This window comes from Xenopus tropicalis, chromosome 1 (genome assembly GCF_000004195.4).
Source record: "Xenopus tropicalis strain Nigerian chromosome 1, UCB_Xtro_10.0, whole genome shotgun sequence".
Classification (NCBI taxonomy): domain Eukaryota; kingdom Metazoa; phylum Chordata; class Amphibia; order Anura; family Pipidae; genus Xenopus; species Xenopus tropicalis.
The window spans coordinates 151,933,318-151,959,784 of NC_030677.2; the positions used below are offsets into that span (position 1 = coordinate 151,933,318).

Consider the following 26,467-nt stretch of genomic DNA (forward strand, 5'->3'; position numbering starts at 1 on the left):
GCGGGCGACTAATCTCCCCGAGTTGCCTTCCCCCTGCCATCCCGCCGGCGACTTACATGTTCGCCGGTGGGATGGCAGGGGGAAGGCAACTCGGGGAGATTAGTCGCCCGCGAGCAGGGAGTTTTGCCGCGGGCGACTAATCTCCCCGTGTACCAGAGCCCTTATACATAACAGGAAAACAAATAGCTCTGCAGTAAAACCAATGGACAATGACAAAAAATCATTAAGTTACATTATACTGATATCTCCCGTGCCAATTACTTGTACCTTAGGTGAATAGGTCAGGCCCTAGATTACAGTTAGATCTTCAGGGCAAGGGTTTAAGGGAACACACTGTGTGAACGATTATTAACACTGTACATCTAGTGATGGATTCTGGCACTTGGAGTGCCTCTGCTTTCCCCAAGAAATAGGTTTCCTGGCCCTGGTTATGCACATTTTGTGATTTTTAAATATTAGGCCCTCAGGTGGGCCCCAATAACTTTGTTGTACAGGGCCAAGTGATTTCTGATGGCAGCCGTGGGTGTGGACACACCAGAAATAAATCAGACTAACTAATCTTTCAGTGAGGCAATATACGCACAGAATACAAACTTTACAAAGACTGTGCACGCATGGCCAGCTAAATATGTTTCTCTGTTATACTAATACACTGATGCCGACTGCCTTTCCCAGAAACACAAAATGATTGGAAAGCAGCTGGCTTTTTTAATACTGGCCATATTTGCCTAAGGTAAACAGAAAAAGATTAAATACACAAACTATTTGTGAAAATCTACAAGTTTGCTGGGAAAGTTTTAATAGGCCCACGTTGTACCAATGAAAGTCTATGGTCACCTACACCCAAAATCTAATTTCCCAACCAAGAGCATTAGTATGAAGCTGGTCCTCTCTTTATTGCTCTAGCTGCCTGTAATCTTCTAGGAAGGCTTTTCACTAGATTTTGAAACATTGGGATTTGCTTCTATTCAGCCACAAAAGCCACAAGCGCACTTAAAAAAAAAATGTTCACTTGAGGTGATAATGGCATCATTTGGAAATGGTTTAAAAATGAAGTCTGAAAAGAATAAAATGATCTAACAAGTAGTTTTCTGGTAAGGAATAATGTAAGACTGAAACAGAATACTGATCTGACCTAGAAAAGGTTGTGAATAGAAGCCACAGGACAAACATTTTAATAAAACTGACAAGTAGTGAAAACAGACTTATAAGTCTATACCTGAAGCTGCCGTATACGATGAGAAGAATTGAAATCAAGAATGTGGAGACTTGACTGGAATCCACCAAAGAATATGCCCTGTGAAGAGAAAATAGGGAACACTGCAGTTATATGTAATGGAAACATGAGAACAATCTGTATAAACACCCTATGCTTACTGAATTTAAATTCAGGAACCTCAATTTTTTAGGAAACAGAGGCGCCCAAAAAACTGACTTGACCCAGTAGATCTTGAATTGGTAAACAGTAGAACTCAGTTGATCCCTATAACCTCACAAATAGTGCTATTTGATTATGTTCTGAGAGCAGTTTCTTAGTAAAAGGGGGGCGGGGGAGGAGAGGGGGTAGGGAGAAAGAAAGATTTTGATCAGGCGCCATTAAAGGCGCCCAAGCAAAATCTATGTTCAGGGCTTAATCGGCAGAAGGAGGTAGAAATCCTATTGTTTCTACCTCCATATCTGACGATTCAGCCCTGAACGTCAGTTGAGGGTTGGAAGCATCTTTTGTGTATTAAAAATCGCCACATGTGTGGCCAGCGCAAAGGCAAACATTTCTGGTCCTCTGCAAACAATAAGAGAAAATTATTGGGCTGGGTTTGTATTTGCACCCCTGCGGTGGTCTAAACTGCTTTAACAATAAAGGTCATAACGTGACCTCTGCAAGTGTCATTCTCACCTGTGCAAACCTTCCAAGTTCCTGCCTACTTGTAAGGCAGACTGTTCCAATATACATTTAACGTGTTAATTATTTCAAGGTTACTGGTGAATGTAATTGCTATTGAAAACAATCTTTTACTTACCATTTCTCTAGTGCAAGGGTCACCAACATTTTAAACCTGTGAGCCACATTCAAATGGAAAAAGTGTTGGGGAGCAACACAACCATGAAAAAAGTTCTTGGGGGTGCAAATAAGAGCTATGATTGGATATTTGGCAGCCCCTATGTGAGCTGGCAGCCCCTATGTGAGCTGGCAGCCTACAGGAGGCTCTGCTTGGCAGTACACCTGTATTTTATGCAGCCAAAACTTGCATCCAAGCCAGATAGTCAGGACAGACACTAGAGCAGCGATCCCCAACCAGTGGTTGACGAGCAACATGTTGCACCCCAACCCCTTGGATGTTGCTCCTCAGTGGCCTCAAGCAGGTGCTTGTTTTTGAATAAGAATTCTTGAATAAAAATTATTTTTGAATAAGAATTCAAAAACAAGCACCTGCTTTGAGGCCACTGGGAGCAACATCCAAGGGGTTGGGGTGCAACATGTTGCTCGTGAACCATTGGTTGGGGATCACTGCTCTAGTGTCTGTCCTGACTATCTGTACTGTTAAAATGCTGTATTGGTAGGCTCTCGTCAGCCAACACGTCCCTGAAAGCTTTGCGCGTTTTGTGATTGATATAGCTGCAAATGGAAATAAGTGTGCCCATTGCTCCAAACAGAGGTTTGGTTGATGGATTTTAGCTACATTGTTCCTGTATTCAGGCAAGCAGTGAAGAGAACAGCAAAGGACAGACAGCCTTTAACAGCAATTACAACTTTAAAACCAAAGCTGCTTAGAATTACATTGTTTGTCTATAATAGAGGAATATGGGATCTTGCTTAATTTTTGGAAATAAAACGAATGTATAGATCTAACAATTCTGAACTGCAGAGTTTGCAAACTAGCTCAGGCATACAAATCTACAATGAAAATACTCGATTTGCATCACAAATGATATCTTGCTGACCTCTCCCTAAAAATACATTTACTGAATGAATGCTTATAGGAATTTAAAATGTACACTGCAAAAAGCAGAAAACACTGAAACATACCTGACTCACTGTGGGCTTGCTAAATCTATATTAGAGGTGCAAATGCCAGCCTTTTAAAAGCTACAACCTGTTCAACCAGATCTGCCGGTGCTTTATGACAGCAATTGTAAATGTCTACTTATTTCCAATATCTGCAAACAGCACCCTTTTCTTTTAATTTACTTTTCCTCAACGATGGTGACAAAAGTCACTAAAACCTCTCATTTAATTTGCATGACGTCACAGTCAAGTATAACAAGTGTAATGCATAGGATGTTTATTGTAACTTGAGTTCAATGCCTTGAATGACACAGGGTGCAGCTATCAACCCACTGTTAGGGCAACGCCTGCCATTCAGACAAAGGACCTACCCATGCCTGTCTCTGACCTCCCAGTTTTCAGTCCAAGAGTATTTAATAACCATGCTGCCGTCTCAGAGCTATTTGTGTCTGCTTCGTAGGCAAGGGATTCCAGCATGGAGCTCCTGTTAAATTGCCAGGCCCAAGACACATAAAGCTCTGTCCCAGATGTACAATGAGTGCATTCTTCTCTGTTCACCACAACAGCCCATCCTCCTCCTCTCCACTACTACCACATTCAAGTAACTGGCACACTCAGACTGGCGCCGGCTGGTAACCCGAAGGAACACACAAAGCACATCACACAATACAGGTGCTGCCTATTGCTGCTAAGTCATTCTTTAAGTGTTTAAAGATGTACAGGTATCAGCAAAACACGGACAAAGAATTTTAAATCTACTGCGCTGCTTCAAGCGACACTTTCACCACAGTACCAAACATGATACATTAGGCCCAAAGAGAAACCGTGCAACCTGCCCAAGCCATCACATTATATGCGTTTACTTTAAAAATTTAAAAATAAATAAAATGACTCATAATAGATCCTGCTGCCTGAACAAAACAATGTTACTAAACTAGCGAAGGATACGTAAAACTAAAAAAACCAAAGGGTATGGCATATATTTAAATAATTCTTTTTGCCAGAGCATAGCAAAAGTATGCTGATGAGTTTGCTTTAGAAATACTACTACAGTTTATATAAAAGTAAGCTGCTGTGTAGACATGGGAGAAGCCATTTGAGCTTAACTTGGGCCATAAGACACACAATGAGTCCTGCAGTGGGTCAGGCACCCCTGCGGGTTGCAGGTATGATTTTCAGTTGCTGGTATAGATGTGGGTCCCGCGTCTTATCCATATCTTATAGTATATTATCTATATTTTACTCCTTTAAACATTTTTCTTAAAAAAAAAATTCTACTTCACCCACTTTTGATGATTTCACTTCCAGTTTGCAGAAGCAGCATTTCCTGTTTAATGGCAGTCAGGGGGTTGCAGATTGGATTGCAGATAAGTTACTTGCGGGCTGGGCCAGGTAGCAGGTCAAAGAAAGTTAAAATGCGGTTTGCAAGTACGGCCCTCAAAATAGGTTTCACGCAAAACTATAGTTTTATGGCGTTATGGCACGCAGGAAGATTAGTCACCCACAATAAATCTGCTCTACTGCGGATGGCTAATCTCCCAAAAATGCTTTCCTACTGGCAATGAACGTCGCCAGTGGGAAAACATATGCATCGATTGTTTTTTCCAAAATTGCCTCACAAGAAAACTCACAGGTAGAAAAGCATTTTCAGGAGATTTGTTGCCAGAGGTAAAGAAGATTTATCACGGGTGACAAATCTCTGTGTACCACAGTCCTTAGTAATTAAACTGACTACACATGGGTTAAAATTTAACCAAGAACCAATCAACAGCTTGTAGGTCCTTGTATTAGGCCAACAGAGAACTTGCCTAAGATCTGATCAGGGATCAGACAGGTTTTACAATTCCAGGTGTTGTGAACATTACCTATAACAAATCTAACAGCTACCAAATATATGCACAACAACACTGTTGCTTTTCCTTCTTTAGGGCTCTGGCACACGGGGAGATTAGTCGCCCGCGACAAATCTCCTTGTTCGCGGGCGACTAATCTCCCCGTGTTGCCATTAGTTGCCATCCCACCGGCGAAAATGTAAGTTGCCGGTGGGATGGCACACACGGCGGCGCGATTTCAGCAAATCGCCGAAAATGCCTCGCGAGGCAACTTTGCCGATTTGCCGAAATCGCCTGCGCATTGTGTGCCATCCCACCGGCAACTTACATTTTCGCCAGTGGGATGGCAATTCGGGGAGATAAGTCGCCCACGAACAGGGAGATTTGTTGCGGGCGACTAATCTCCCCGTGTGTCAGAGCCCTTAGGGTAATGTCCCATGGGGGAGATAAGTTGCCTGCAATAAATCTCTGCTACCACATACCAATAAAGGGAATAATGGTAGAAAGGCCTACGCATTGCTTTGGCTTTCCAAAGTCATGCAAAGTTTCCTCCTGCCGGCAACTTCGTATGACTTCAGAAAACCAAGCAATGCATAGGTCTTTCCACCAGTGATCCTCTTAATTGTCAGTGGAAAGGCTTTTCGGGCCTCGCCCACTGTAGCAGATTTATAGCAGAGAAATATGTGCGCACAAATACATAGAAAAATGTTTTTACATGGTCCCCTCAAAAAATAAATGGGAGGTTTGGCATTTGTAGATGAAAGAAGGTATTTTATTCAGAGGAATAAAATTTTTTAAAGCAAATCCTAAAAGTTTTTTGTGCCTAAAGAAAGCACTTAATCACAGGCTTAGCAATAAGAAATGTGCTAAAAAACATGGCCCAGTTAAGTTCCTGCTTTACTCCTACAGGCAAAAAGACGTACTCTTTCTTTGCTTCTAAAGTTTCCCTGTCTTGGAACCTAAGGAGAGCACTTCAGTAGTGTACAGAGCAGAAGAATTCAAGTATGGGCTGGGTGAGGGTCTTACGATGGCAACATTGTGGGTTAAGGTCAGGTGCGGGTTGAGTTTTTCCTGACCTGAACATCAATACTGTGCAGCCTGTACTTTTTTTTCATTCTGAACTACAAAATGTAATTTTCTAATTATTGAGAATATAAGAAGGCATGGCTATACAGGTATGAGATCCATTATCCGGAAACCAGTTATCTAGAAACCTCCAAATTACGGAAAGCCTGTCTCCTATAGACTCCATTCTAATCAAATAATTCAGATTTTTAAAATGTATTTGATCCCAGCTAAGATATAATTAATCCTTATTGGATGCAAATCAGTCCTATTGGGTTTAATTTATGTTTTATTGTTTTTTTTTAGTACACTTGAGGTATGGAAATCCAAATTACGGAAAGACCCCTTATCCAGAATACCCTTGGTCCCGAGCATTCTGGATAATGGGTCCTGTATCTGTATATTATTGTCTTTCCACTGCCTAAACTATTTGCATCAGTTTAGTTGAATTTCAGGTATAAAAAAGGTGGTCACCAGTGAATCTAAATGTTGACCACAGATCCTGTGCCAGGGTCTTCTTCAATTCTCCCAATTCCCTAGCTATGCCCTGGGCCATTGATACAAGATATTAAGTCAGTTAAATCACTCTACCGCACATGTGCGGGCCAGGCTAGCCCAGGACACACTGGTAACAAGTCTGGATTATGATTCAAAATAGGACCTTACTTTTTAAAGGAGAGTCACTTGGGGGTGCCAAAACATTAGGCACCAGGCTGGTGACCCTGTTAAGAGAGAACCGCACGAGCCCGGGGTAGCAGCGAGCATTTCCTTCTAATGCATTGGCGTGCTTGCGCATTAAAGTCGGATTTTCACTCTAATGCACACGTGCCGGACCAGGGATTTCACCAGCAGAAGACATATGGAGGGAGGAAGTGCTTGCTACAAGTACCCCAGTCTGGTGCAGTTTTCTCCTAACTGGGGCACCAGCCCGGGGTACAAGGTAAGCGATTAAAGTCACTTGGGGGTGCCTAACATTTTTGACTTAGCCTTTCCTTCTCCTTTAAAGGAGAAGGAAAGGCTAAGTCACTTGGGGGTGCCAAAATGTTAGGCACCCCCAAGTGACTTAGAACGCCTACCTTGTACCCCGGGCTGGTGCCCCTGTACGGAGGGAACAGCACCAGCCCGGGGTAGCTGCCGGCGCTTCCTCCTTCCTCCTCGCTTGCGCGCGCATGCGCAGTAGAGTGAAAAGCCGAACTTAAACATTAAAGTTGGCTTTTCACTCTACTGCGCATGCGCCGGCCGGCGGATTTCGCCGGCAGCGCGCAAAGGAAGGAGGAAGCGGTGTCTACAGGTGCCCCGGGCTGGTGCTGTTCCCTCCGTACAGGGGCACAAGCCCGGGGTACAAGGTAGGCGCTCTAAGTCACTTGGGGGTGCCTAACATTTTGGCACCCCCAAGTGACTTAGCCTTTCCTTCTCCTTTAAGCATAGACAGGCCCAAACAACCTCCAGTCCACAAAATAGTAACAGTCTATGGCATCTTACAGCAGCCCAAAACCAACAGATTGTCAGTGGCTAATGGCAATTAGACCTTACACCACATGGGGCAGATTCTCAGTCTGCGGAAAAACGCAGGCCAAGGATAAGCTCATTTGCTGGCATCAGCCTCCTACCTTGCCTGCATACAGAAGCATTGTGTCTAACCGGGCGCAGGCATATGCAGAGGAAATTGGCTCAAAATGCAAACTCCTGCCTTTTTTTCCCCCAATATCCGCCACATGTAGCTGCACCTGGGTGGACACAATGCTTTCAGATGCAAGAAAGTTAGGAGGCTGATGGCAGCGGAGGGGCTGATACTCGGCAAGCTTTATTCAGCAGACCAAGAATCAGCCCCACATTTGCAACTTGACAAGTGACTCACTGCAATAAATCAGTTCTTTGCATTTACTGACCACCTGAAACCACATAAGATTGGTTGCTACGGGTTACTAGACAAGCAATTAACCCATTAATTCTTTTAAGGCCTTAATATTGCTTTATATATTTCCCTATGCTTTGTGATGCTGGTAGGACTGCAACAGTTAATCACAGTCCACATATTGGAACAAATATACTCTGGTACTACTGTGGGTAATTTGTATTGCAGCAGATAACCTTAGGGTATCCAGCTGGATGGTATTTACAGGGCCTGGCTAGTGAAGGTGATGTTTAATAGATACAAATAAAGGAAGGTCGTTTTTTTTTTTAATGGACTATGGCAGGGTTGGCCAAAACTTTGAACCCAGTCTACCAGTCAATCCCCCGTGGATTTCTGGTGGACAGCGTTGAAGCCGGCGAATGCGGAAGTGCGGCGGTTCCGCATTTATTGGGTATGCATACATACGCAGGGAAGAGTCAGAAGCCGATCGCCCGGGAAAAAAAAGTCTGGGCACCCCTGGCCTAAGGCAAGCTAGAGAGACTGCATTATTACCCAAACTTTCCAATACCTTGGTTTTTTTGTTTTTTTTACAGCATTATGCATCAAAACACAATTTGTCTGCACCCAGGCCAACACATTACCTGTGTGTGAAGACGAAGGAGGCAGCAGAAAGGTTGATTCTTAGCTTCTGTTCCACAGGCCCAGTGTGGCAGTGACCTTAGTGAACTTTTGAGCAAATGCTTGAATCTCAAACTCAACATCATACTTGACAGATGTACAATCAAATTTAAACAATACTAATTACATAAACAAGGTCATCATTGAAAGTAATCTTTCATTAATAAGTCACAAGTTTTTTTTTTTTGAAAGGTGCATTTAATTGATTTTCATACAAACAAACATAAAATAACCCATTTAACAATGCAAAGAGGAAAACACATTGGTCTTTCTTTTCCAGGTCTATCTTTAAAATTTGTTACAAACATTACAGATTGTTTATGTATGTCTGGCAGCAGTTCCAGCATATTGGGTACGTCACCCTACTGAACTACGTGTTCAGGGTGTGGCAGAAAAAGGTGGGAAGACACCGGGGGGCTTACTATGAGCTGGATCGTTCAGTTTCCCTCTAGGTCACACCAAGGGCCCCAAACTTTGTCAAATATGTCAGGTGCGCCCCTAGTCTCGTATGTGAGTTTATACAGAGGAGCAACCGCATTCACTAGATTCTTCCAGGCTGTAATGGTGGGCAGGGTAGGGCCCATCCAATGCATTGCGATTTTTTTTTTTTTTTTTTTTTGCATAGAACAACAGTATTCTGTAGCGTATCCGGGAGCTATTTTGAGCAATTATGCTGTCTAGGACTCCTAGCAAGCAGATTTCATGAGCAGTCACAGTAGGGAAGGCTAAGTTATTTGATAAGTATTTAGTGACTGTTGAACAGAACTTAGCGATATGGGGACATGACCAGATCATATGAAAAAAGTTAGCAGAGCTTGCTGCACATCTCGGGCACTGATCTGTTGCGGTACAGCCCATCTTGTGCAACCTTAATGGTGCGATATACAGGTGATGAAAGGTTTTATACTGTATTAATCTGTCTTTAGTTGATATGAGATAGTTATACATGGTGTTTGTTGCCTCTTCCCAATCATCTTGAGTGAGTGCTGGTATTTGGGAGGTCCACCATATTTGTGCGGAGTTGAAGGGTTTGGGGCCTGCTGAAAGTAAGTTTTGGTATAGATTTGAGGTAAGCTTTGCTGGATTACTAGAATGAAGTATTACCTCCACTGTTAAGGAAATGAGCTGAGGGGTAAGAGTGTCAAATTGGTGCCTGAACACTGATCGCAGCTGCAAATATTTGAAAAAGGGGAGAGTAGGTTGTTGAGCTTGCTCTTGAATCTGTGCATATGTTGGGAAGGCTGAGTGTTCCGTAAGATCTCCCAGATATTTAATATTGTGACAAGGCCAATATATCAAGTTGTGTAGTGACCTAAATTGTGGTAAGTATTGGTTACCCCAGAGAGGAAGCCTAGACGTGAGTAGGGGGGGCGGGTGTTTGAGTAGTGTGAGTGCTATGGTCCAAGCTTTATGCGGGATAGTTAAAGTTGTTGGCAGTGGGCCTGTGTCTTTAAGGTGTCGATATGGAAAATTGCTTAGTCCTTCCAGTGAGCTGAGTATTGCTGCCTGGAGCTGCATATTTGAGTTATAAGGGTCGTGAACAAAGCACCAGTGTAAGTAGTGTATCTGCGAGGCTAAGAAGTAGTGGTAAAAGTGAGGGAGAGCTAGGCCTCCTTCGGTTAGGGGAGCGCAAAGCTTCGTCCAAGCCATTCTAGGGGGCCGATTATTCCAGACAAATGGTAGGATAATCTGATTAAGTTTCTTAAAGAATGTTTTGGGGATAAAGATTGGGGCATTTTGCAGTATATATAGAAATTTTGGAAGATATATCATTTTTATTATATTTATGCGGCCGCAGAGTGAGAGTGATAACTTGGACCATTGGCCCAGTCGGGTTTTAAGATCCGAAAGTAAGGGGTCTGGGTTAAGTGACATGTATTTAGTGGGATCTACAGTTATCCAGACCCCTAAGTATTTAAATTGGTTGGCCCACTTTAGAGGTATATTGGGTACTACGGGTTGTGGTTGGAGAGGATCTACAGGACAAAGGATTGATTTATCCCAGTTGGTTCGCAGACTGGAATAATGGCCAAAGTTGTCCACTTGTTGCAACAGAGAGGTCAGCAAATCCCTGGGATCTGCGAGATATATTAGTAGGTCATCTGCATATAATGATACTTTTTCTTTGATATTACCATATGTAAGGCCCTTAATACCCGGGGAGTTCCTGATCAGTATGGCTAGGGGCTCTATTGCTAGGGCAAATAGTATTGGTGAGAGTGGACAGCCTTGGCGAGTCCCTCTTTCCAGAGAAAATGGGGAAGATGCAATCCCATTTACCCTTGCTGTGGGACAATGGTATAGCAGCTTAATCCACTTTAAAAATGATTGTCCAAAGCCGAAGCCGGACAAGACCTCCCATAGATATCCCCATTTAATTGAATCAAAGGCTTTGGCGGAGTCTAGGGAGGCCACAACTCTGGTGCCCATCTCTAAGTGAGGGACTTGTAAATTGGTAAAGAGTCTTCTTAAATTAACATCAGTGGATCTCCTGGGCATAAAGCCTGATTGATCAGGGTGTACAAGGTCAGGGACCACCCGTTGAAGCCTCACCGCCAGTATTTTGGCCAAAATTTTGGCATCTGTGTTAATTAGAGAAATGGGGCGGTATGAGGAGCAGAGGGAAGAATCCTTACCCGGCTTTGGAATGACCACTATTAGCGCCTCAGCAAAGGAGGCAGGTAGTGCTTGGTTATCATAAGCATATTGTAAAGTTTCTAATAATTTAGTGGGAATATATTCAGATAGTGCCTTATACCAGTTGGATGGTAGTCCGTCTGGACCTGGTGTCTTATTGGGGGGGGAAGGGTGGCAATTGCATCAGCAATTTCTTGCTTTGTAATTGGGGCATCTAAGTATGCCCTATCTGCTGGGGTTAGTTTTGGAATGGGGATGCTTGCTAGGTATTGTACTAGTTGTGTCTTAGGGTAGGTGACTGTAGTTGTGTATAAGTTTTTATAGTAGGAGGCAAACTGTTGTGCAATGGTTTTTGGTTCTGTGGTAAGTGTGCCATCTTCTTGACGAATGCGGGATATCGCTGTAGAATTATTCTGGGGTTTAGACAGGTAAGCTAAAAGTTTACTATTCTTATCCCCTTGCTCAAAAATGCGCTGATTTCGGTATAGTACTGCCTTTCTTGTTAGTGAAATAGTAGCCCGACTAAGGGAGTTCCTTGCAGATAGTAGCTGTTCATATGTGTGCTCTGTAGGGTTTTGGGTGTGTGTAGTTTCTGCTGCAGTAAGACTTTTCTCTGCCTCGTTTAACTGTTCCTTTTTTTCATCTCTCGCTTGAGATATTACTGCTATTAGTTCACCTCTCATAACTGCCTTAGAGGCATCCCAAAGCATTGGTGGAGAAGCTGATTTGCTGTTTAGTTCCCAGTATTCAGTGTATGCTTTTTGGTTCTGAGTAGCCACTACATAATTTTTGAGCCATAGAGGACTCAACCGCCATAATCTGTCTACCGGAGTGGTGAGTGGTCTGACAGGGCTTGCGGTAGATATTGTATTGTGTCAACCATGGGCAATAGATCTGCTGAGGCAAAAGCCAGATCAATTCTTGAGAGGGACTTGTGGGTAAGTGAGTGGCAGGAGAAAACTCTCGCTGTGGGATTTTTCCATCTCCAAACCTCCGTAAGGTGTAGAGCATCTGCCCACACCGCAAGTCTGGTAGATGTGTTGGGTTCTGTTTTAGATCTATCTAGAGAGGGATTCATGCAATTATTAAAGTCTCCCATGATGAGAAATGGACTTATGGGGAACTCTGCCAGTTTAGAAATAACTTGATCTAAGACGGACATCGCAAACGGTGGTGGTAAATATATATTAATAATTTTTATGTGTTTATGGGCTAGGAGACCATGAAGAATCGTGAATCTACCATACTAGTCTGTATGTAGCTTGATTAATTCAAATGGAACCCCTTTACGTATTAGTATTGAAACTCCTCTGGAATAAGAGGAATAGGTAGAGTGGTAGTGCCATCCCACCAAGAGTTTTTTTAAGAGCTAGTATTTTTTGGCCTGTAAGGTGGGTCTCCTGCAGTAGGAGAATAGAGGGAGGGTATCTCTTCTTTAGGTAAGTAAACATGAGACTCCTTTTAAATTTGGAATTAAGCCCTCTTATATTCCAAGAGGTCACCGAGATCTTAGCCATATTGTGTTAGGGTTAAATTGGTGTTGCCGCGAGCGATGTCAATAAGTCACAAGTTTACTGGAATCGAAAAGCTTTAGTCTGAATAGACCTTTAGGCCCCTAAGTTTATTTTTGTGATGCCTCATCACCAAGGCAGTAAGATTTTCCTGAAACACAGAGGTCAGTTCCGAATCTCTGAATATAAAACATACTATGTGCATAGATGTATAATGTAGAAGTTCTAGCACAGCCAGTGTATCTTACTAGGCAACACAAATCTAACACCGTGTGGAACTAAATGCAATGTGTAAAGAGTAAAGGGATTCTTTTTGTACTTAAATTTAATTGTTAAAAATTCAAAAAATTCAAAATTGTTTAACCCAGAAACAGCAAACCAAACAGAATACTGCAGTTCTTTCAATTAGAGAATGAATTCTAACTGGAACCAATAATTATTTTAAATAAGGCGCTATACTGCCCATTGGGTTAAGTAGGCAATACACTTCTTTGAGGGTCTGCCAAATGAGCAGATCTCTGTCCAATTTCGCCATCCACTCCAGGCACAAGGTGACCTATCAGGCAAGTATGCAAATTCCCTTACCTGTTTATGTTAATCAGCATAATCCCAGAAATAAAATCAGACATTAAGCATCAAACATGTCACAGAGGGGTGCAGATAAGCACATTAAAAACAGCTCTACCATAATAGTGCTGCTTCATTCTGTGACTAAGCTTTTTCTTTGGGTTCATGAGGAAGTAGTGACAAAATGGAACTTTATCACTCAGTCATTAGTGGGTGCAGTGCGTGTACATAATTCCACAGAAAAGCATTGTGTAAGCATTGCGTACTTACATGCCCTCCCTTTAGGTGTTTCATCCCATGTTGTGCTGTTCTGCACTGTCCAGGAATTATGAACAGGTGACTATTACAACTACTGTGAGTGAAGGTAATGCTAATCAGTTTTCCAATAAACGTTAATTAGAAATGTTCAGTGTTTCTGAAGTTATCTATAAAGGTAACACAAGGCATATTCATTAGTAATACTGACTGATAAAGCAAGCCTTTGCATCACAAAGATTTGTAGCAAGTTTGTGTATATCTGACAAGACAAAAGTTAAAATTTTAAAAAAATATGAAAGTATGATTCAACAGATTGAATAGTAATATAATGTCACCAATATCTAGGACAACAAATGCAGGTGTAATAATTTCTGATTTATTGATTGTAAACATTGTGTTAAAAAAAAAATGAATGTTGGTTTGTTAAGAAAGAGGGAAAAAGTAAAGAAAGACCCCTCCAGACATAGGTGACCTACAAATGAAACTATAATACAATTAAATGTCCTTAACTGAATGGTTGTAGAAATTATAGCTCAAAATTTGGAAGCCAACAACATGACCTATTAAGGCATTACAGTTGAATGAAATGACTAGGTTTATAGCACATGGAGCCTACTGACCGTCATCCAACAACACATCTGAGCATTTAGATCAAACAAAGAACAACATTCTTGTTTATTATATGTAGATTGCTTACCCACTATTCATAATGTTTAGTGATTTGCAGTTATTAATTTTTAACTTTTAAAGGCAAAGTCACCATTTCTTTCTGCCTGTGTTTTGTAGGAAGGCGGAGAGAAGCAGATCTGCTCTTTTCCACAGCCCTGTATAGCAGCACTGACCGGCACAGCTTTGTCCTGTATGCAGCTACACGGAGTAGAGATTGGCCCAAAAAAAAAAAGAAGGGAAAGCAGGCCTTATCGGGCTGATCTCCACTCCATGTAGCAGCACGAGCAGTGGAAGAGAGCAGATCTGCTACTTTCTGCCTGCCTACAAAATGCAGACAGAGAGAAGTAGAGCCAATGCTTTATGTGACTTTGCCCTAAAAGTGGCCATACATTGCCAGATCCGCGTGTTTGGCAGTGTTGTCAAACGAGCAGATCTGGACTCGATTTGGCCTTCCACATACAAATTTTCAAGACAGCCAATGAGATATAAAGCCGATCCCTAAACAGATACATACCATACACGGACCAATAAGCTGGTAGGTTGGAGGACAACAGCCTGTACTGGCCAGCTTTACAGATTTATGCAAAAAGCTGCGTACATTTATTCAATGTTACACAGTCAAGAACAGACATAACTGCTTTCAAAATCAATTGAATGTATAAAGAAAACTAAAGTTATTTAAAATCCTTCGTCCCATAGTTAAGAAACAATAAACAATGCAAAATAACAGCACTGCCATGATCTGCCGAATTAGTATTCCAAAGGTCTGCTCAATATTTCCATAACCTTAAGCAAGGGAAACTTTGGCGACTTTGCAATGCATAAGCCTTCTCATGGGCGGTTCACATTATTAGGCATTTCGGGGAGATAAGTCGCCAGCAGTAGCAGAGATTTATCACAAGCACCTAATCTCTCTGTGGCACATTAGTTTTTCTGAGCACACCCTTAAATAATCAAGGATGTGGCTGCATTCAGAGTCATCTCAAATATTAGTTGAAATCAATTAAAGTAGGTCAGATAAAGTTTGACTGTTCCTGTATTATTACTACCCTTGGTTTCATACTCCTAAAGCCACGGTTCACAAAGAAAATATGTAAGGGATCTTATAACTGAAAGTTATCAGTCAGGAGAGGGGAACAAATAAAATACCCAAGTCATTAAACATCCACAGTGAAGACAGTCATCAACAAGTGGCGAATATATGGCTCAATGTACCAAGATCATGATGTCCCTTCAAGATTGATGAGAAGACAAGGAGAAAACTGGTCAGGGTGGACACCAAGAGGCCTACAGCAACATTAAGAAGAAGCAGCAGGATGTCTTTGGGTTGTGGGTTAGGGTATCAAGATGAAAGTCTTTACTTACAAAGAAAAATATCAAAAACCGTCTTAACTTTCCAAAAAAGTATACCCAGTCTCACACAATGATGTGGGAAAATGGTTGATGGCCCTAACTCCAAAAGGTATGTTTGGTGCAAAAATAACTCAGCACATCACTACCACAAGAACACCATTACCCCAGTGAAGCATGGTGGAGTTAGCATAATACTTTGGAACTGCATTTCATCAGCTAGATGCTTTAGTCAAGGTGAATGGAACCTTGAATAGCTCCAAGTATCAGTCTATTTTGTCACAAAACCTTTAAGCATCTGCTGGGAAGCTGAAGATGATTAGGAACTTCACCTTTTAGCACGACAACAACAAAGCATACATCTATATTAACAAAGCAATGGCTTCACCAAAGAAGGATCAGTAATAGCCCAGACATTAATGCAACTGAAAATCAGTGGGGTGACCTGAAGAAAGCTGTGCACAGGAGATGCCCTCACAATTTGAACGATCTAAAAAGTTTTTGCAAGGAGGATTGGCCTAAAATTGCCAAGTCCAGATGTGCAAAACTGATAGACTAACCCAAAAGACTTGGTGCTGTAATATAATCATAAGGTGCTTCAACAAAGTTTACAAGGCATTAACACTAATGCAACCAGGTTCTTCTTTGTAAGGGTTTCTGATTTGTTTTCGACTTTGTATAAGCTGCAATTTTGCAATAAAGGTGGTTCTGACAGGATTTATCTAGGTTTCGTTTATTAAAAATCTGCATTTCTCAGGGGTGTGTAGATTTTTTTATCTTATGTATGTATGTATGTATATGAGCAGCTGCATTAAAAACAAAACATGTTTTACCTTCCAATTTGTGCCTGTATGTTACCCAGCTACTTACATAGTAAGGTCTACGGGGCAGGGACCTCTTTCCTACTGTGTCTTATACCACATGGCACTTACTCCCTGTATATTTATACTTATTTATTGTATTTATTATAACACTTGTCCTCCCTGTGTGTAATTTTGTATATTGTAAGATTGTACAGCGCTGCGTACCCTTGTGGCGCTATATAAATAAAGTTATACATACATACATACATCTATATAAAATGTCACATTTGGTCTATGTTGTTTTAGGGACTATTTTTTTTTTTAAAGATTCTTGATCAGGATTACATTCTAGCAAAAGGTGAAGATCAGGGCTGTCTTGGTCCTACTTTCAAATACTGCTGTCACTCTCCTAGGTCTGAGAAACAGAAATTGAAGAGTAAAGTACCAGAGACAAAAAAAAATAAAATAAACAAAGAAATCCCATAAAATAATCAGCATGAGGATGATAAGACACTTTGTGAAACAATTTCAACATGTATGCAAAGCCATCTGCCTAAGTATGTGTGATCTCCTTTAGCTAATTAATACACAAGCAGGGTTTAATCTGATAATAGTTTTTATCTAATTAAAGTATCAGGGTTCCCTCACATTTTGCACTTAACCATTCCCTATTTGATTTATTCAATGCCGAGTACAATTTAAGTATATTTGGAAGTAGGAAAGGCCTAACTAAACTATAATTATACATTAAGCTGAATTAAAGGCTTACCATACACTGCGATTTTCTTAGTGTTTTGTGCTTGGTACATTTAAGGGCTCTGGCACACGGAGTGATTAGTTTTTGGGCGACTAATCTCCCCGAAATGCCATCCCACCGGCGAAAATGTAAATCTGAAAAAGCGGAAGTTGCCTTGAGAGGAAACTCCGCGTATGCCATCCCACCAGTGATTTACATTTGCCCCGGTGGGATTGTTTTTCGGGGAGATTTGTCGCGGGCGACTAATCTTCCCGTGTGCCAGAGCCCTAAAGGGGACATACTGTATATTTTAAATTAAAGGAACAGTAACACCAAAAAATGAAAGTGTATAAAAGTAACTAAAATATAATGTGCTGCTGCCCTGCACTGGTAAAAGTTGTGTGTTTACTTCAGAAAGTCTTCTATAATTTACATAAATAAGCTGCTATGTAGCCATGGAGGCAGCCATTCAAAGGAGAAAAGGCACAGGCACATAGCAGATAACAGATAAAACACCATTGTATTCTACAGAACTTATCCTTTATCTGCTATGTAACCTGTGCCTTTTCTCCTTTTTTCCAGCTTGAATGGCTGCCCCCGTGGCTACACAGCAGCTTATTATATAAATTATAGTAGTGTTACTGTAGCAAACACACCAGTTTTACCAGTGCAGGGCAACAGTGCATTATATTTTTATTACTTTAAAGCTCTTTCATTTTTTGGTGTTACTGTTCCTTTAACCTCATTGTGTAGTAGGTAATGATAACTATATCCAGTACCTGATATCACTCTATGCTAAAAAAAAGGTCTATCAACTTTAAAAAGGACACCTCTATTGGCACTCCCCATGGATTCTATCAGGTCTTTTGTTTTTTACAATTTAATTTGGGCATGACGTAAAGGTGGCCATAAATGGTAAGATTTGTTTGTTTGGCAATATCACCAAACAAGCAAATCTTTCCCTGAAATGCCCACCTTGGGTTTGTGGTTGTGCTAATAAGATTGTTTGGCCCTAGGGCAAAGCGATCGCATTTCTATGAAGGGAACAGGAAAAGTTGGAGTGAGGACCACATCAGTGAGCTGATGCAGTGTCTGATCACACAAAAAAAAAAAAATCAAGCCTGCCCAATCAACATCTGCCCAATTTTTGCCTATATATTGTATTGGTTGGGGAGGCCTGTCGGAGGGCAATGGGCAAATAAACTGCCAAGTTGGTGTTAAGGAATTGAATTGCAGCTGAAATCTTCCTGTGTATAGCCACCTTAATAATCCTTACCCAAAACCAAACCATGAGGTAGGTAGCAAACTACAACCCTGTCTTCAAAAGAGAAAGAAAGTTCCATCAGGTCTGTATCTCCTGACTGGCCGGCATCATAGTGTTACAGGCTCAAGGTGGCCATACACGTAGCAATTACAATCTTTCCTGTGATAAGATTTTTCGATTTTGATCAGGTGCTGTTGATGTTTCCCCCAGTGAACGTCAATGGGGGAAACGTCAACAGCACCTAATCAAAATCTTGTAACCCACCCAATCGACAAGACGACCAATATCTGCATCCTTAGCGATATTGGTTGTCTCGTCAATCCGTTGTACACACACCCCGAATATTGTATGAAACAAGGCACTTGCCAAGCGCAGGGGCAAGGTAGGGTGGGTGCCAAGGACGCAGAGGAGGACGTGGCCTGCGCTCGACGGATAGAAGACGTGTTCTAAGGCTTAGAACACGTCTTCTACGCGCCAAGCTCAGGCCACGCCCCCGTTATTTTTTTTTATTAAAGATTTGGCAGTGAGCCAGATGCAGCCATCAAAAGAGCCACATCTGGCTCGCGAGCCATAGGTTCCCTACCCCTGCCATAGTGGGTCATCTTGTAATTGCGTTGCTGTTTGGAAGTGGCTATTGCTGCTGTTCCCCGGGCCAAAAAAAAATAATGGCCTACCACCTTTTTTTTTTTTTTATACGAGATTATCCAACTGCACATACTACTAAGTATAAAATTTATCAAAGAGTTTTATTTATGTCAAGCAGCTTCATATGGGATGCTTTACGTGATAATTATTTAAAGGGATCTGCAGACATAAGGATCAGTAAGCATTTCTTTGAACAAATTAACTTTGGAACTTATTGATGCTGATGAGGACTGGCTCGATTTTTAACACATGCTCATTCATTTAACTAGTTACTAAGCAAAGTTTCTCCCATGTGATAGGATGCACTTTTCTATTTGCTGTTATAGGTTTATCTAAATTTTAAAGCATGTTTTCTCAGCGGTGATAAATGTGTAACAATCAATCAATAAGGCCAAGATGCTCTCATATGCAATCCATATAATAATAAAGGATAAGTACTCTAATGTGCGATCTTGTAATTACTATAAAAATATAGTTATCAGGCTAGCTCGATACAAATTTGTGTAGTCTAAAGAAAATCTAAACAGATTAGTTAGCTAAAGCTTTAAAGGACCAGTATATATATTTTTCATTTTCTGTGGGGGATTTGACTTACTAAAAATATTAATTTGAGTTGAATGTGAATGTTTTTCTTTTAACTAAATTTGCCATAGGTTCAAAAAAAAGGTACTACTGGTTCAGCCATTTTCTCTTAGGCAGGCTGGCAACAACTGCATCAGCTTCCAAAGGTCTGCTATGTTATCCATTTACAAGACAAAAGGGTGTAAAGCCTAAAATTGGAAAGGAAAAATTGGAGGAAAGGCTGATGTCATAAGAGCCCTTTCAATGTATAACAGCGCAGACATAGCTAAATTATAATTCCAAGCATAACTTAGGGTAACAAAATTGAACTACAAGTATAATGCAACTTAAATGGTCTTACAAACACAAACTCTTATCAATGAATTATGTCTATCGGTAAAATCAGCAAGCCACACAATAGTGGAATCTGTGGTACCACAGCAGTATTTCAGCAGTTCAATTTTTAGGGCTATAGCGCACAAGGAGATTAGTTTACAGCAATAAATCAACTCAACCTTGGGTGACTAATCTTCTTAAAATGAATTCCCACCAGCAATAATGTAAATCGCCAGAGGGAAAATATCCACGTTGATTCAAATTTGGCAAGTAGCCAGAAGTTGCCTTGTTTTCCCAATGTCAATTTACATTACTGCCGGTGGGAAAGTGTTTTTAGAAGATAAGTCACCCGCAGTAGAGCAGCTTTATCATAGAAGACTAACCGCCACGTGTGCTACTAGCTGTATTGCCAGAGATGGCCTCCATTACTCAGGGACGGTAACTCCTATCTTGGATCAGTCAATTGTACTATAACTAATGAAAGCCATATTCACATGCTAATTCCACAATGTGAATGATCTTGTGAATTCTCCCAATGGAGTGGAAAAACACACTTGGGTGTCACTATGGGTTGTACAGGAAAAAAATTATTTGCTGCTATCACTGACGTCTTTCAGCCTGATTCTAGGACTAGGAAATTATCTACAAGCCTTTAGTATGTCCCCCAAATAGCTTTGGATGAATCTCCAGTAGAGATGACCCAAAACCAAGATTTGTCCGAATACAAAACCTTAAAATCACCATTTTGATTTTGCGGGTGCAAATAAGGATTTGGATGTTATAAGATATTTGCTTAATCCTTGATGATAGATTCTGTAAAAGTAGATTTGGTGTGTCCCTAGTATTCAGTGGGTGTTCTCTTTACCATAAACAGTTCAGAGACAAGGGGAGATGCACATTTTTAATATGGCAACAGAGAAACATATCAACTTTGCACCTCTCTAAGGGCCAAGACAGACAGGGAGATTAGTCGCTGTGCGACAAATCTCCCTTGTCGCGGCTGACTAATCTCCCTGATTTTTGCCAAAATCGCTGAAGTTGCCTTGAGAGGAAACTTCAGCAATTTTGGCGCCGCGTATGCCATCCCACCAGCAATTTACATTCTAGCCGGTGGGATGGCATATCGGGGAGATTAGTCGCCCACGACAAGGGAGATTTGTCGCACGGCAACTAATCTCACCGTCTGTCACAGCCCTAAAGGTCCCCATACACGGCGATCGTAGCTGCCGATATCAGTCCCTTGGACCGATTTGGCAGCTTATCGGCCCGTGTAGAGGCAGAAACGAGGGGCCTGGCCGACCAATATCTGGCCTGAAATTGGCCAGATATCGATGGGCCAAATTAGAAAATTCAGTCGGATCAAGGACCGCATCGGCTCGTTGGTGCGGTCCCCGAACCGACAGACCCATTACCGACAATATCATTCCATCGTTTGGCCCCAGGTGGTAAAGATTTGCTTGCTTGGCGATCTCAATCTTAACGTATATGGGGACCTTAAGAGTGAAGACAAACAGAGCTACTAGTAGCAGCTACTTGTCGTGGCTACTAAAGTAGACAATGCTGATCATTTACTGATAACTGTGTTTATGTCAGATCAAGATTTCTTTTTTTTTTTTTTTTCTTATTTACTACACCAGAAATGTTTTTTTCCCGTTTAGAATGTAGCAGATAGAATGCACTAGCTATTTATCTCTAAGCACCAACTTTCAAGCAAGCTAGTCAGTATCTATTCATGGGTATAGGCCTAAAGTCTGCATAGAACTGCCCACATTCTAATCAGACATGTCGGTAGATCTATTTAGCTTATTGCCATTTTCAACACCTACATAGTCATGGGCCAAATGGTTAATGGGACATCTGGGATTGTATCAGGCCGGTATGGGACAATTTAGATTTTCTGAATATAAAAATGACCAACTGGGACACAAAAATAGAAGAAAATTTCAATTACTCCACTGAATTAGACAAAACTGGTGGAAAATCAGCCCATTCTCAGATCAACCCTTAGCTAAGCCCACACATTTAAAAAAATAAACCCAAGTAAAAAATGTTGACAAGTAACATACTCAGATTACTTTTGGGGTTAGGACTGAGAAGATGACCACTCAGATTAATTGGACAAGTTGTTAAACTACTGGATCTTTTAAGATATTTGCTCAGCAAACAAATACTGCATCGCGCCAGGTGTGACCAGCTTAACTAGGATTACTTTGACCCTTAACTGACAGGAAAAGAATCCTTCCAAGCCTGATATATTGCACTGCCTGATGTACTTGCAGTTTGTATAAATGACTTCAACATCTTCCAACAAGAAGCTGTTAAAAAAACAAATCCAACCCAATTTTTGAATGTATGGAAATATATTCAATGATAAGGGCAAAACTTTTTTTATCTGATTTTGTCATGCAATAGCACATGGAAACAAAATTTGATCTCCATGGGTTGAAATGTAATATCTGATCAGATACATTCAGATGGTGTTTTATTTTACATCCAACAGTCAATGTATTTCAATGAGGAAAAAAAAGTGCCAGACTTCATCAAATTTAATCTTGTCTGATGAAGACAGAGCATGCAGCATTCCCTGCCAACAAGTGCATCATGTTGAAAAGCAATCCTTTCATGTAGTTTACACATCAGATTTTTGTATCAGTCCCATTATTTTGTGACCCATGAAACCTCATCCAACTTGTAGGATGTGTTTTGTCAATTTGGCACCATGCTATAAAATCTCCCATGTAGTTTAGCCCTAATTTTATGGTTTCATTATTAGTTCAGTTATACAACTGGCAAAATAAGTAGTATGTACATACATATGAGTTGCATCTTCCATACAATTTTCCTCACCCAATGTTTTTAGATACCAAGAGCACCTTAACTTGGTCCTAAATAGATCAAACTGTTCTATTTATGTCCAGTAAGATACCTCAGTAGTAGCAGTATGGCAACCCCCACTGTAAAAGCAAACATGTGGTACAGGTATGGGACCAGTTATTATTAACATTATCATCATCAACTTTTATTCATAAAGCACCAACATATTCTGCAGTGCTGTACAATAAGTGGGTTTCATACATTGGACATACAGAGTAACATATAAAGCAATCAATAACTGATATAAGAGGTGAAGAGAGCCCTGTCCAAAAAAGCTTACACCTGGAAACCCGTTATCCAGAATTTTCCAAATTACAGAAAGGCTCCCATAGATAATTATAAAACAATACCTTGTACTTGATCCTAAATAAGACATAATTAATCCTTATTGGTGGCAAAACAATCCTATTGGGTTTATTTAATGTTTAAATGATTTTTTAGCAGATTTAAAGTATGTAGATGCAAATTACGGAAAGATTCCTTATGCAGAAAACACCGGTTCCTGAGCATTCTGGACAACAGGTCCCATACCTGTATACTGCATAATCAGCCTACTACATGGCAAAACTCATGGGGAAGGCTGTTATTACCGAGCTTTCATTTTTATTTGCTGTATGACAAATTTGTGTTAATACATTTGCTCAGAAAGTACGAGCTAGCAGTAGAGTTGAACTTGCTATTTTTTTTTAAAGTTACCATTCAATAGTCACTATCTTAGTGTAGAAAACAAATGGCTACAGTTCTCTGTTAAAATGTCAACAACGATAGAAGTTCATAATGGGAATAAAGAAGTTAAAACAAAATTTGGAGACCTCTGCAACAGAGCGTCTAAAAGTCTAAGGGAAAAGACCACCATCGTGGCATTAATATGAACAGTACATTGTGGTTGCAATGGTAGTGGTTAGCCAGAATTACTTATAAAAATAGTGAACCTCATCAACCACATGAACAATGGCAAGGAAGCTGCCAGCCACTATTATCACCACAAGGCAGAAAGTCTCCATAGGTACACATATGAATTCATGCACTGAGTCAAACAGTGACATGTAAATGTAAAAAGAACTACAAAGAAAACAAATAAAGGTAGAAAGGAGCCAATGAAAAAGGACTTTATGGGGGCTAACAGGAAGCCTTTATTTGTATGGGTTTAAGACAATGATTTCCAACTTGAGGGTCTCCAACTATTGCTGGATTAAAACTCCCAGTATTCTCTAAACTGACAATAAAATGCAGTATAACCACCTATAGTTGAGTGGTCGGAAAACAGCGAGTTACATCATTAAATAAAAGATACCATTATAATCAGCCATTAGCTCGGCTGAGCACGTCTACCTGTAACTAAAACACAAATGTAGCCATGCATATATAAGGATTTCATCTTTCAGCACTGAATATGTCTAGATAAAGGGAAGAATCATAATAAGGAACAATATGGGTCAGAGTGAGTGTTATACAATGTAGTGAAGGTTTCGTCTATATCCATGAAACGGACCAACTGCAACTCCCAACATCGTGCCACAGGCGTTGCTTTGGTTCCATAACTACCGGAGATCCGCAGGTCGAAAATGCCCGACACACAATGAACGAGCTCTCCTTAGTATCTCTATTTGCTAAACAGCACCGTGGTGCCATCTTAACACACATCCCTTAGCCTATGTATTCCCCAGACGGTGGCCCTACAACAAGCCGATGCCTCCGGGCATGAAGGACCTGCGAATGCGCTGTCGAAAGTCGTAGCCGGACAACAGACGGAGGGCCACAAACATGACATCCCTGCAAGTGCGGCCCATAACAAACACAGCGCGTCTCTATAGGCCTATTTCTTTCCCTCATCCCCTTATCCCGCAGGCTCTCTTACCAAGAGTACGTCTGCTCGGCCATGGCTCCTCCGGGGGTAGGTGTTAGGGCTTTGGCCCGGGAGCGTCACTCAACGGCGGCTCTGTGATTCGGTGTTCGACATGACGGCCGGTAATTAGGGCGCTGAGAAACCAGGATTCCGGATGCCCTGATCCATTGCGGACGAAACAAGAAAGCCCAAGAGAAAACGTCGGGAACCGTAGCTCACACTAAAGCAGAGAAACCGCGGTTGCGCGCACGGGACTGGTGGAGACGGTGCGCGCACTCGCGACTCACGGAAAGGAGGCGGAGCTGCGCAAGCGCCTTGGACCGGGCCCGTCACGTGGGGTCGGTGTAGGCGGGGATTCTCTTTTTGTTCCTTGGAGTCACTTGGTCGTGTCGTCACTTGCTGCGGCTTGTTACCAAATCGGCTCCCTGGAAGTTTTACTGTTTTTCCTGCTAGTCAGGATACACGACTGTGTTATACAAGGGCAAATGGATGTGTGTGCAAAGCAAGATGGGGCTGAGTGCTGTGAAAAGGGGGAAACTAAGTAGTGTTTTTAACCGGGATATATTTGCAGTTGCACATTGGGGGCAGTGAAACAAAACGCAAGCAATTGTTGTTGTTTTGACGTTACAATTAAAACAGTTGCATGAATTATATTTTTGATTAAACCTGAGTACAAGGAAAGTAATTGAACTATTTGTACAGTGTTGGTTTTTTTTGTATTTGGCAGTTTTACCTCAATTTATAGAGAAAATTAAAATATTTTGGGAGGCAAAATTTGATTTTCCTCACATGGCTGTAGTCACCAATAGGTTAGTCTCCCTCTGGAAGCGCAAGAAGTAGTAAAGCAACTCATTAAAGTCTGCCTAACACCTTCTATTTCATGCTGTTGGGGAGTGATGGAACTCTGCCTACCCTATGTGTCAAACAAGTGTGGGCTATAGCTTTGTGAACATGTTTATATTGGCATGGGTTAGCCTGTCAATTGCTAGAACTGGCATAGCCATCAGTAAAGCTGAGGTGTGTAGTTCAGCTGATTTCAACCATGCTTCCTGACCATCTGCCCAAGTATGGCCAGTCAGGGAGGCATTGAATGGACATTTTTCCATCTCTGTAGTTTCTCTTTAATCATTCCCTCAGTAAACATACGTGAACAAAAGCTGACCACCAAAGGTGATACATTTGCATGGCCCATATTTGACCACCTTTAGTTCCTTTGTAGCTTTCACAGCGTTACTTGGTGCAGCATCCAGTTTATTATTTGTTCTGTAAATTATTGATTCTATTATTATCAGTCCTTACAGAAATTACTTACATAAAGGGTGAATTGCCATGAAAGTATTTTATTACGGTAAGTGTTTTCTTTAGAGGTTTACTGATTTGATTTCTTAGAGAATCCATATGCAGTCATTATGAAAAGAAGCACAGAAGGAAACTCGCAAGGAAAGATTGTGCAGTGCGCACTGGTTATGCTCTAGAGGGCAAAATATGCCAAAATTGTTTAAATTAATCTGCCAATTAAACAACTCAAAACTAAGGAGTGGATGCATATGTTCGCAGTGAAATCTATGGTATCTTTTACCAAAGAAACACAAAATACATTGCAATTAGCAGCACTGTGACCGAAAAATGATTGCCTTTGTCCAGTCAATAACTTAGATATTTAGGATTTTCAGGAAAATAAGCCTGGAGAAGACATAAAAGGGGGAAATTATTAAGAAAACAAGTTAGTTTTGTTATAGAGAAAGTGGAGCCCTAGGTTTTGATAATTGCTAAAACCTTATAAATAGTTGTGGAAAAAGTTGAGTCTAGTTAAAAACAAAAAATGACAGGATGCTTAACCCTTTTTCTATTTGAGTTGGGACCAAAAAATATGATCCCACACTAATTAGGTTGCACCTGTAAATGTATAAAGTTTATTGGTACTAAAATGCTCACCAAAAGTAACTGCACTTGAACGCTAAAGGCTAATGCCCCAC

At 41.1% G+C, this 26,467-nt stretch overlaps 1 protein-coding gene across 2 annotated transcripts in view; it reads right to left on the reverse strand.

The window, feature by feature from the left end:
* The window catches only part of sppl3 (signal peptide peptidase like 3), a 33,787-nt gene extending 8,961 nt beyond the window's left edge, over positions 1–24,826 (reverse strand). Inside the window, exons 1-2 of one of the 2 annotated variants that reach the window (NM_203611.1) lie at positions 24,504–24,701; positions 1,220–1,297 (exon numbers count right to left, since the gene is read on the reverse strand). In NM_203611.1, the coding sequence (NP_988942.1) occupies positions 1,220–1,297; positions 24,504–24,526 (101 nt within the window). In that variant the 5' untranslated portion in view covers positions 24,527–24,701. Of the gene's footprint in view, positions 1–1,219; positions 1,298–24,503 lie in introns of both variants that reach the window. The other variant, XM_012958101.3, reaches the window with a different exon arrangement.
* Between the last annotated feature and the right edge of the window lie 1,641 nt (positions 24,827–26,467).